Genomic DNA, 13,330 nt, shown 5'->3' with positions numbered 1-13,330 from the left:
CCTACAGACTAAACCAATAAAATTAAAGATTTTTTAAAAGTGATGTGACTGTTTTTTTTTAATATACGATCAAAAATACCTTTATTTTATAAAAATTTTCAATTTCATTAATTTAATATGTGTGGCAATGGACCCGTCCGTCGCATGGTTCACACTAAATATCCTGATTTTTTGGATCCTGTACTATCCTAGGAGGTCAGTGCCATTGCAGATTATCTTAATTTTTTTATTTTCATCTTTGGTTGATTAATTTATATATTTTTTTATTATTATTTCCTCTGCCATAAACAACATTGCTTGTTTAACCACTACCCAGGGCATGTGAGGATCCGATTGAGGCACTGACTTTTATTGATTGCTGAAGGTTGAAGATGAAGTTACATGGCACTTTCCCGAGAAAACCAGAAGAGTATCCTGTTGTTACTTGTAAGAACGATTATAGTTTTTTTTTTTTTTTTTTTTTTTTTTTTTTTTTTTAATAAAAATCGCTCAGCTGCAAATTCTTTTATTATTTGTCAGTTGACTTGTTCAGCCTTCTGCATGTGAATTGTCTAAGTCAAATTTTCTCTATTCCCTTAATTAGCTATAAATTGCTTCAGCGGAAATGGTTATGTTAATAATTTCAAACAATTTCAGTTCCCGTACGTCCAGTTATTCCATTTCTTGTACTCTCCTATGGGTTCTAACCTCAGCACCGGTGGAGATGCGGACCGTTCTACCGTGGCTCCTGCAGCTAAGACTGCTGAAAATTCGGCTTTTGCAACTTCTCCTATGGCAGCTTCTTCTTTTTCTTCTGTAAGTGTGGATTCTATGACCGTAAATTCTGCAACTGCAGCGGTCATAACCTCTAATTCTGCTACCGTGAAAGCTCACGTGAGTGCTCCGGAGACTGCAAAAGTGGCTGTTGCTTCCAGTTCTTGGGAACATGACGTTTTCTTGAGTTTCAGAGGTGAAGTCAGGCACGAGTTTGTTAGCAATTTGTATAACGCTTTGACTGAAAAAGGAATTAGAACCTACAAAGATGATAGGAGCCTCGACAAAGGGAAAACAATCACTCCTGCACTCCTTAAAGCGATTCAGGAGTCAAGGTTTTGTGTCGTAGTTCTTTCTGAGAAGTATGGTTCTTCCTCTTTTTGCTTGGATGAACTCATGAAGATCACTGAACGTATCCCAGATTCAGAGACGGATGAACAGAAATATACAATGAGAGATACAGTTTTGCCAATATTCTACAATGTGGATCCATCAGATGTGCGCAAGCAGACTGGTAAGTTTGGAATAAAATTTGCCAAGTCAATATCTAAATATCCTGAGAAGGTGGAGGGGTGGACATTAGCTCTTCTAAAGGCAGGAAACAAATCTGGATGGGATGCGAGAGATAGGTAATACATTCAATTCTATGATTACTTTGTTCATGTTCATTTTGTAGTTGCACTCTGAACACTCTGCTTATAATCTTCTTCAATTTCTGAATTCTGAGCACCTTAAATTGTATTCTGTCAGTCTTTTATCTTTCAATCAGTCTCTTTATGTTTTTATTTGACCTTTTCATTGCATCCATTTCCAATTCTGCAGAGATATTCCTACTCTTATTGATGAAATTGTAATCTATATCTTGAAAAAATTGAGTCGTACGTCCCCCAAAAGAGCTAAACACCTAGTTGGAATGGATTCCAGAGTAGAGGAAATGAAATCAAAATTACATCTGGGGCTGGACGATGTTCGCATAGTTGGTATATGGGGAATGGGAGGAATTGGTAAAACAACCATAGCTAAAGCTGTTTATGACAGTATATATCGCCAATTCAAAAATGATTGTTTTCTTGAAAGAGTTGGAAAAGTGGCAGAAACATTCGGTCTTCAACATTTACAGGAACAGCTTCTTTCCAAACTGTTAAAGGAAGATATCCAGACAATAAGAAACCTGGGTGGAAATTTTGATGCAATAAGGGAAAGGTTACAGTATATGCGTGTCCTTATTGTTCTTGATGGTGTGGATAATGGCGAAGAGATGGAAGCCTTAGCAGCGGACCATGACTGGTTTGGTCCTGGTAGTAGGATTATTATAACAACTACAGATCGCAACTTACTACTTGCACATGGAGTGGATGAAATTTATGAGCCTAAAGGTCTAAACCATAATGAATCACATTCTTTGTTCACTCAATATGCCGTCAAGAATAGCTATCCTGTAGATAAATTCATTAAATTCATGGAGCTCTCACGCCTTATGGTGAAGTATGCTGAAGGTGTTCCTTTAGCTCTGAAGGTTCTTGGTTCCTTTTTAGCTCCCAAGAATGAAACTGAATGGCAAAGTGAATTGCTTAAACTTGAAAAATATCCGAATATAAAGATCCAACAAGTGCTGAAGATCAGTTATGATGGGCTTGATGATCCGCAAAAATATACATTTCTTGATATTGCATGTTTTTTTAACGGGGAGGATAAATCTTATGTGGTGAAAGTATTAGAAGGCTGTGGATTCCATGCAGATGGTAGTCTGAAGGCTCTCGTTGATAAATGTCTGATTACCATTTTAGATAATAAGATATGGATGAATGGTTTACTGCAAAAAATGGGACGGGATATTGTTCGTCGACAGTCTCCAAGAAAGCCCGGTGAACGCAGCAGATTGTGGGATCACGAAGATGTGTACCGAGTGTTGGAAGAAAATGCGGTGAGAAATCATTCCCATGAAAGTTAATTCTTTTACTTGCAACTTGCAATTTTACATGCTTAAATGATTTTCTAAGACTATCTCTTCCCTATATATGTTGCAGGCGACAGACAATATTGAGGGTATGATCCTGGATTTGTCTAAAGTAGACAATTTGGTTATTGATACCGAAGTCTTCTGGAGGATGGAGCACCTTAGAGTGCTTAAGATCTGCTATGTTGACCATTCTGGGGGTTTTGAATACCTAACCCAAAATTCAAGAACATATGCTATAAGGCCACCCAAAAAGTCTCGTGCAATTCTTTATGGAGATTTTTCAAAATTGTCTAATGACTTGCGGTGCTTGTACTGGCATGGATGCCCCCAAAATTTGCCATCAAAATTTTATCCAGTGAACCTTGTTGAACTCAATATGTCATACAGCAGCATAACAAAGCTTCCAACAGAAAGGAAGGTATTGTTGTCAGGTATTTTCATTTTGGTCTATATGATGTGAGATTCACGGCCAAGTAGTTTGATTTTCTTTTTTATTTGACAGTGTTTCGACAATTTGAGGTTCATCAAACTCAGTCAGTGTCAGAAACTCACTATGACACCAGATTTTTATGGGGTCCAAAAGCTTGAGGTACTTATTCTCGAAGGGTGCAAAAGTTTAATACAGGCTCATCCGTCTCTGGGTTCTCTCAAAAACCTCAGATTATTAAATCTGAAAGACTGCTCACTTCTTCAATCCTTTCCAAGTGAACTTCGTACAGTGTCTCTTGAGATTCTCATACTCTCTGGATGCTCACTGCTTAAGAAATTTCCTGAGATTAAGGCTAATATGGAATTCTTGTCAGAGCTTTATCTAGATGACACTGCTATACAAGCACTACCTTCATCTATTGAAAAGCTTACGGGTCTTGTTCTTTTGAGTGCCAAGAATTGTAAATATCTTTGGGATCTTCCAACAAGCATTGGCCATTTAAAGCATCTGAAGACTATTTATTTTTCAGGATGCCCCAATCATTACACATTGCTGAAGGAGCTAGAATGGCTGGAGAACTTGGAAGAACTTTATCTAGATAAAGTGACAATGAAAAAGCCTCCACTCTCTATATGCTCTTTTACAAAGCTTAAAGTACTTTCCTTTCGTGAGTGTGAGAATTTTCCATTTGTAAACCCAGAACAGAATCTGCTGGAAGAAACTAGAGAGAATTTGTCACCATATTTTTATGGAAGTTTATCCTGTTTAACGAGTCTTGATCTCAGCTACTGCAATTTGACAGAAGTATCAATCCCTAAAGAATTTGGCCTGTTAGAGTCTTTGAAGGACTTAAACCTGAGTGGAAACTACTTTTACACATTACCCTCTCAAACTTTTGCCAAACTTAAGAATCTACAAGTTATTTGTTTGGCAGAATGTATCAATCTTGTCTCAGTGCCATCTCTTCCGCCCAAGACACATTGTGTAGAAGCACAAAATTGCCCAGAACTAGTCAGTGTAGCACCAAGAATGAAGGGATCGTGCAAGAACTATTTCAATTTTATGAATTGTTCCAACTTGGGTTATGTTTATGGGGAAAAATGTGAGGCTTCTGCAATAAAGGTAGCACTTGAGCTGCTGAAACATCATGTTCGCAAGGTCTGTTACTCTATTTGTTTCCCTTGTTCATGTTCTTGATTGATTTTCATAGAACGTTCTCTTTCTTTCTCACAAATAAATTTTCTTGTTTTGTATGATGCAGGTATCATTCACTGAATTTACTGTTATTATTCCTGGAGGTGGGATTCCAGTGTGGTCTGAGCACGAGCAGAGTCACCCTTCAAAGAGTATCAATCTGCCTGGAGATTGGTACAAGGAAAGTTTGAGGGGTTTAGCTTTTTGGGCTGTTTTTGAAGTCGATGATTATGACTCTGATAATGATACATCCATGGACATGCAATGCGGATTTGAACTTTATTTTGTGCATAACAACTACAAGGTGATTCCTGATACTGGATTTTTTATAAATAGAAGTAGCAAGGTTAAGTCAGATCATTTGTGGTTGCATTATATACCGTCATGTTCATTCAGTACGACAAGGAAGATGGGTAGTTGGACGGAGCTAAAGGCTGTTCTGCACACTCGTGGCAAAGGCTTGCGGGTGAAAAAGTGTGGCCTATTCCCAATGTGCTGTTTGTCCAATGGGAAAGTTGTTATTTAGCGAGCGTTTGTTTTAGCTTTTTTGACGCAGCGGACAGCTAATTGGACCCAACAGCTAGATTGAAAATATTTGGATAGGATTCTAGTCAGGAATTAATAGCTGATAGAACTCCTAATACACTGCTGATCCCATCAGCTGGACTTACGGAGCTTTTTACAAACTGCTATTAGGATAAACTAAAATATCATCATATTGCTAATAACACAACATATCTTATCGTGATATATTTAGCAATAGAGATGACACCTAGTCAAAAGAAATTCAACCAGAAATTGAAGCAGTTCACACGAGTGTCTTACATGATCAAATTGCTCACAGCTTAATGTAAAAAAATAATAATTAGATAGGTTTTATTAATATGTTTATTAATATTTAGATACATAATTTTATCAATATGGTCATAGATTTTATTAATTAATATATTTAGTTTAATTAATTTTATTTTTTTTATTTTTTAATTCATTAGAAATAGATTAGAAATATTTTATAAGTAAATCTTAATTTATTTAAAAATAATCCTTATTGATAATTTTACATATTAACAGCAACAACTGATTATAGATGATATCAGCTTTCAGCAATCGTTATCAACTGTCTAAAACCGTTAAACCAAACAGGCCCTTAGATGATAGTCGAGGTAAGATTTTTTTTTTTTTTTTTTTTTTAAATTTAGGGATAAAAGTTATTACAATAGAAAATAATTTCTCATTAACTTTTTGCCAAAAACCACGGACAAAAATAAAGAGGTGAAGAATGATTTTATTGGATGCAATTGCTTCCCGTAGAGGTTAGCTGGTTTTGCTGTAAGGAAATTTTTGTCTACACCTGGTGCATAGGTGGTTTACATACACCTAGTCAATCATTATCCAATGGAGAATTCCTCATGTTTACTTTACAATTCAGAATTCCTAAGGGTGTCGGGTTTAACATGAATTTGCTTAAAACGCGACACTATTAGGTTAATACGAACATGACCCGTTTAATAATCGTGTTAAATTTCTCAATACAAACATAATATGAAAATTAAACAGGTGACATGAACATGACATGTGTAATCCACCTAATATCATAAGCAGGTTAAGTGAATTGTATTGACTCGTATATGATCCATGTAACCCGTCTAATATTATAAACAGGTTGAGTGGGTCGTATTAGCCTGTATATGACCCATTTAACCTGCTCATGATATTTTTAAGTTTTAACATTTTTGACTCAAATCATATTTAAAAATAAATTTTATTCCAAGATTCATAACTAAAGTAATAATAAATTAATAAAACAATAAATTTTAAACAGGATTTTAGTTGTGTATTTATATTTGATACTAAAATTATCTCTTTGCCCTAAAGTAAACGGGTTACTCGCCTAACCCGCGTGTCAACCCGTGACACAACACGTTTATATTCGTGTCATAAATAGTTGATCAATTTATGACACGAACTCGTTTAACCTTAACCCTAACTCGTTTATTTCACGTGTTAGACTGAAACACCCCGTAATTTTATTTTCAAAACTTTCAAATTTTTATTAAATCAAAAATCCGAATTTTTGACGGTATGGGCCGTAAATAGTGAACAATCTTAATTGAATTCAAGTTTTGCAAATTGGGCCCAAGCCCAAATATATTATCGAAAATTTTGAATTTAAGAACAGTTAAAATTTCGAGTAATAATATGAAACTCTAGCAATTAATCTATTATGTGTATATATAAATTAATTTTTCCGAAAAATCAAATATGATTACTAATTATATTTTTATTTTATTTAGTTAGTGGAAGAAATGTTACAGAACCTAATTAAACTAACCAAATAAATCGAACCGGACCCGAAAACCAAATTGATTTGTCGAAGACCAGCTTGAATTTTCTGAAAACCAAGTGAAAAACCTGCAAATCGAGTAAAAATCGAGCCGAATCATTAAATTAGACCAAACCGGTTCGAATCGAACCGGAATGGTCTAGAAGCCAAGATTTTTCTTTCTTTTCTTTTTTTTCTTTCTTTATAATCGAGTAAACAAGTAACTGTATGTATAAAAGGCTATGTATATCAAACAATTAGTGACTCCGCAGTTGTAGAATTTATTTACATTTAGTCGTGTATTATTATAGACGAAATTATTTTGTGAGCCCATATTAAAAAAGTGATGTATTGTTAATTAGGCTCAAATGTGGAATGTGGTAGCTGATAATTTGGGCCGAAATTTAGTAAAATCTTGAGGTTTAGTTTCCTGTAAATATGGACTGAATGTTTAAAATTAAGTTGAGGTAGTAAATTTTTAGTATTTCAGGCTTACTACGGGCCTCGGGGGCCTTAAGCTTACCTGAGCCCTAGTGCCGGTCCGGCCCATGGAATCGGGTCATGACAAAGTTGGTATCAGAGCTTAGGGTAGGGTTCTAGGACACAACTGCGGAGTATAGGAAATTTCTTTATGTTGGGATCGGCCGTAACCAACATAAGGAAGGAAACCTTGTAATTTCCCTCTCTAGGGATGGTGGACGCACTAGACCCTATGAGGTGGAAAAACCCACACCTATTGTGTAAAAAAAAAAATAATAATAATAAACTATAGAAGAATTAATTGACGATTAGAGTGAAAGTAGTGGATAGTAGGATGAACCCATTGCAATACCCATAGGGGGCCAGAGTTGGTATCAACCCTTAGGCTAGGGAATAGAGTAATATCTGTTGGTAGTGGATTGGCCTGATCACCCAGTACACTACTTTACATGTGAACTCTATTCCTACAGTGAATAGGATAGTATAGAGAATAAATAGGTTTTTCATTTGTATGGCGCATTGATGAACTTTGGATGATTAGGAACTGGTATTTTAGTATTCAGCTCAGCTACTGAATTTCTTTAGAATTTATTCAAAAGATAATCTTTTTATTGTTTTATTTACTTGATATTTGATATTTAAATTTAAAACCCCATTTTAATTTTGAATTCAAAATTGTGTTATGATAAATAATTTGAAATTGATTATTTATATAGAAAATTATTTTTGAAAGTTGTCTATTTATATCACGGGGCCAATTGGATTAGATCATAAAATGAAACGATTGCGAGGATAATAAAATTTTAAAGAAGATTTGGAAAAGAAGAATAAGACAAGTGGTGATGATGATATTAAGTAAGTAGACATTTAGTAGCTAAGTAAGAACATAAACATTGGAAAGGTTGAGGAGAAAATTTTAGTTTAGAAGCTAAACTGCAACCAGAGTTAGAGTGTAGGACTGTTTAATGTTATAAATGGGAGAAATAACATTAGAAATGGACTGGAATGATTTAAGGGTATAGAAATGATATACATGAGGAGTAAGTGGTAAAAAAAAAAAAAAAAAATTTGAGGAATTCATGAATACCTTATTAGACTTTGATAAGGAAAAAGATTGGTTGAAAATCCTACAGTCAAAAATGAAGTTAAAGATAGATAAAATAAGTAAGTTGACATATGGAGTGGATTCATATTGCAAATATAATTGATAAAGGTATAGAAACATGTAGATTATTGCGACTATTGAAAATTTTAGTATGGTAGCAACTGTTTAGCCATTAGAGTGTGAGTTGTGGTATAAAGTGAGGGACTTGATATTGTTTATAATGGAGGTATAAATTGAAATTCCATATAGAAATAAATAAATTATTTAGCTAAAGAATTTGGTCAAGGAAGTTGGGTTATTGTGGTCTATCTATTTGATGAACTACCTTAGTATTGATGAGTATTAGGTATAAGGTAAATGTTTTGGTCATATAATAAATGGTAGTTTAAAATGTTGGTGATTAGGTAAGTCATCAGCAATGCTGATTAGTAGTATGAAAGAAACCAAGAGAACAAAATAATTAATAAGAGTATCTAATATCCTTAGGATGAACTAATAACAATATTGGTGGAATGAAAGTTATTAAAAATATAAGAGCTAGGAGAGATGAAAGGTGTTATTATGAAAACCCATTTGATGATAAGTTTTAGGGTAACTTGATAGATTAAGTATTAAAGAGAAACTGATGGTTAAACATGAAAGATATTAAAAATCTTTGTAGAGGCATGATAATTGGGGGAATAGTTGCACCAGTCTACAGTAACAATATTATAGGGAAAATAGGACTTGTATGGGTATGAATCAAGAGAGTGAGCTCAAGTCGCCCTGTGATACTAATAGACAATGAAAGTTACGAGACGATTTTTCTTAAAGTTTTGAATTAAAGAAATAGTTTTCGAACTTTTGATTAAGCAAAGATGTAGGGATAACATATGTAAACTAAATGAGTTAATCTTATTATAAGTAAATCAAATTTCAAATATTTTTTAGTTTTCGTAAGCTATGTATTTAATCCTTACCAATATATTCTGCTTTCATAGAATATGTGTTCTGGTTAGATTGATGGAAAAACCTTTTGACATTACCATTGTGTATTTTAAACTTTATTGGAACATGTTTTTCATGGACAAATATGTAATAAACTTTAAATTTTCAAATAAAATTTAAATAATCTTGAGAAAAAACATAATGTGCCAATCCGGTAAAGCTATCAACAACAACTCTTATGCCAATCCTGCCGCCGGAGGCAGATTTCAAAAAAAAACATAATGTGCGATAGGTTAAAAGGATAAAGGAGAAAAAAAAAATACCTCCCTAAATTATAGTCATATTTATATATGTCTCCTTTAATATTTTAAGACTAACACACGCCTTCCTGAATTAACTATCTGTTACACAACTACCTCCCTCTGTCCAAAATTAGCCTACTTTTCTATTAGTCTACCTCATAAATTAAGGTCAAAGAAAAGAAACAAAAAGACAATTCTACCCTTATAGAATTAGCTAATTGGACCGGTTCAACCGAAACCATAAAAAATTACTAACCCAAACTAAAGACCTTCTAGAATTAGCAAATTGAACCAAAACCACAAAAAAGACTTTCCTTTTCTCTTGGGTAACGTGATCTGAGATCGCAAGCTTTGGTCTAGTGTCTCCTCAGCCGCCTCTTAGTTTCCGGCGAGCAACCAATCAAGGTTGGCTGGAGAATCACGTTATCAGCGAAAATGTCTCTTTTCCATCCCGTTAGCTCAACTCTTGGACCCGTGGCCTGCTTTTCGTTCAACAAGAGAGGAGGAGGGAGCGGTGGAAGAGTCTAACCGGTCGGTCCTTGGTCTCGCCAGAAAATTGAAATAAAATATTGAAGTAGACTGAGGTGGAGCCACTCCATTCGAAAAAACGAAGGCAGCTCACACTCTATCATTACGCCAATCGGAAAAGAAATGGAGAGAGAGAACGGCGGTGAGGCAAAGGGAGGAGGTCGCTGCTAGCCGTACATGAGCCGGTGATCGGAAAAGGAAAAAAAAAAAATGAAATAGCAATAATGGCATCTCTACCATGAGAAAGGGAAAGGAAATTAGCCTATGCTTAAATTCATTTATTTGTTCGTAATTTCATTTTTGAAGGCCTTGCCCTCACATAGATTGCTCCATGCTTAATTTATGATTCAGAATTGTGAAAATGAAAGAGTTCAGAAAGTGCAGATCATAGCATTAAAGAGAGAGATCACCGTTTTCTTTTTCTGTGAAGGATTCAAGGAAAGAGATGGAGGAATAGAAGTAATTAATTGTGAAGAAAATTTTGTATATTATAAAGGTTAGTATGGTCATTTTATTTGCCATTTGATGAAAATTTGACTAATTTTAGATGGAAGGATGCGTTTGTGCAACCAAAATAAAAATTAAAAATATTAAAATCAGTTTCAAAATATTGAAGGAGACATATATAAATATGACTATAATTAGGTAAATGAATGATAAAACTCACGTTAATTTAATAATTTAGTTCAAATTGATATTTTTTTTAAATAAAGTTTCAAAATCTGATATTTACTATAATATCCCTCGATTGAATAAGTAAACGCTTTCCTTCTTTCTCCCATGCGAACAATAAAGCACGATATGGGCCCAAAGTTTCGCGTTTGTAGCACTATAATAACTTTAATAAAAAAATAATTCATATAAAATTAGATTATTATTTTAAAATATTTTATATTCCTTATTAATTTAACATTACTCCTTATTTTATATGAGCACTAATACATGGTATCTACCGGGCAAACGTTTGGCATTTTTCAATATATTGGACCTACTTGGTATTATAACAAAATAGAAACACGTGTACAGGCAATGATCTTACCTCAATGCAATTTAGTTGTTTTTAGGCCGCGGCGGAGGTACACTATACCTAGTGTAGGCATGGTCCCACCCTAGAATAAAAGAAAAAAAAAATTGACCTGTGTTATTTATTTTTGTTCTCTTTCATTCTCTGATTTTATGATTAAAATTCAACAACCTAAAATTTTTATTTCATACCGTCTAACGCAAAATTTTTATAATTTCAAAAAATAATCATACCAAAATTTATCATTTTAAAATATATAAAATCCTAATTAAATATTTCTTTTAGCTAGCTATTTAATTTTTATATTTATGTTTCTGATTTCCAGCAAATGTCCGACCATATTCATCTTTTTCTTCATAATTTTTCTTTTGTCTACTTAACCTTAGTCTTCTATCTCTCTCTTAATTTTTTTTTTAATTAATTGGTCTCTTTCTTTTTAATTTACACCTTAAGCATATTTAATTAACTTTTTTTTTGTTTTATTGTATAAATGATTATCTTCCAATTAGCTATTATATAGATTGTTTAATAATAGAAAATAGAAATTTAAGAAAAATTATCCATCCATATATTTGGAACTTGAGTAATGATTTTTTTTTTTTTTGCTGTTCAAATAAAATTTATTGTATTGAAATTGGATTAATTTTACCTAGACCGGGTGTATGGCCCTTCTTATGGACCAAACTAATGAGAATAATGTTTTTTATTGAAACAAAAGTATTTCTGACCATACACTTGAAAAAAGAGATAAAATCGAAATATTTTTTAAAGAATCGTTACTATCATTGGTTTGGTCCATAAGCATAGCTATGGACCCGATCTAGGCAAAAGTAATTTCCATTGAAGCATAAAATTTTATGTAAATGCTGACTTGGCATCTTTTGGTTTCAGAATTCCTCTTTTTCGTTTTTTTCAAATTTTCTAGATTTTTAATTCATTTTTAACAAAAAAAAAAACTATAATTATTTGTCAACTAAAAATAATATTATTTCCATTATTATCACTAATAATTTATTTTAAAAAAATCAAATTCTAAATCTCTTTTAACTAGTTTAATCTGTATCTTCTAACAATCTCATCTAAAAATCTAAAAATATTTTCTATTTTTTAAAAATTTGTAAATTGTAGCTAAATATTTATATAACTCTACGGTTCTCTATCTTTTGATTCAACAACTGTTTTTTACTTTTTTTTTAGTTTCTTTGTTTATCTTTTTTTTAATAATTTATATTTCTTTATATTTATATTAAATTTTGCTATTTTTGTTTTTCAGATTATCAACTACAAAACAATTTTTTCTTCGTCAAAGATAACATTAGCTCTTCCGTATATTTTTCCTTTTTTTAAATTTTATTTGGAATATATAGATTTAACTTTTTTTCTACTATATAATTTTTTTCCTTCTCTTCCATTTCTTTTATAATTCTTTCTTGGTTCATTTGTCTTTTTATTTGATTTTCCATTAATATCATTGTTAAATGAAGAAGATTGGAAAAAACACGAAGCTTAGATCTGAGCAGGTATCGTTTTTGTATTGCTCTTGCATATATTTTTTTATATTTTATTGTTCATTTTTTAATTTTATTTGGACCATAAAGATATTCATATCTTAAATCAATCTTTCATTTTTTTTTTTTCTTATCCCGATCTATCACAATTACTCTAACGCTCTCTATTTATTAATTGATGTCGATAAGATTTTTATTAGGATCGAGTTATTGGGATATAAAATAGTGATGACTCTCCATTCGTAACTTTTACTATGACAGCTTCAACAAGAAATCTCAGATTTTTCAACTATTCTAATTGCAATTTGAGGAAAAATGCTTCAAAATATGGTAAGTTTACGCACTAAGGGATAGATATATGAACAATATAATAAAAATTAATTGTAAGTTTAGATTTAGTTTAACTGATTTTTTATCCTCCTTGATTTAGTGAATAGTTAATTTTGTTTATGTAACTTTATCTTTTGAGATTCTGTATTCTTTATTTATATTTTTAATATTTTTAATTTAACATAGAATTATCCACATTAAATTATTTAAATTTTTTATCTATCTATTATTTTGTTGTATATTATCCACATTGAATTATTTGAATTTTAGAACTTTATATTTTATATAGAATTATCTAGGATAAAAAAATATTGTTTGTATAATAAACTCTAACTAAAACTTTGCTAGACTAATTGAAATTTATAATTATTTTAAATAAATTAACGACATTATAATTTCTATATAACATAAAATTTTAATAAAACAATTCACGGAGAAAATGAATCTTATAATATATACTAAATAT

The 13,330-nt window shown here is 32.2% G+C and overlaps 1 protein-coding gene across 1 annotated transcript; it reads left to right on the top strand.

Moving 5' to 3' along the window:
* The first annotated feature begins 205 nt into the window (after positions 1-205).
* LOC105631396 (TMV resistance protein N) lies at positions 206-5,135 on the top strand. The gene is made up of 6 exons (XM_089720925.1): positions 206-426; positions 637-1,382; positions 1,576-2,677; positions 2,781-3,131; positions 3,216-4,301; positions 4,405-5,135. The coding sequence occupies exons 1-6, from the start codon at positions 382-384 to the stop codon at positions 4,861-4,863; spliced, it is 3,789 nt and encodes a 1,262-aa protein (XP_089577051.1). The 5' UTR covers positions 206-381; the 3' UTR covers positions 4,864-5,135.
* The last annotated feature ends 8,195 nt before the right edge of the window (positions 5,136-13,330 follow it).

This window comes from Jatropha curcas, chromosome 5 (assembly GCF_041381405.1).
Source record: "Jatropha curcas cultivar XTBG-Jc1 chromosome 5, XTBG_Jcur_1.0, whole genome shotgun sequence".
Taxonomy (NCBI): Eukaryota; Viridiplantae; Streptophyta; class Magnoliopsida; order Malpighiales; family Euphorbiaceae; genus Jatropha; species Jatropha curcas.
The sequence above is the reverse complement of the archived record's forward strand: the minus strand, read 5'-3'. Positions and strand labels throughout refer to the sequence as shown.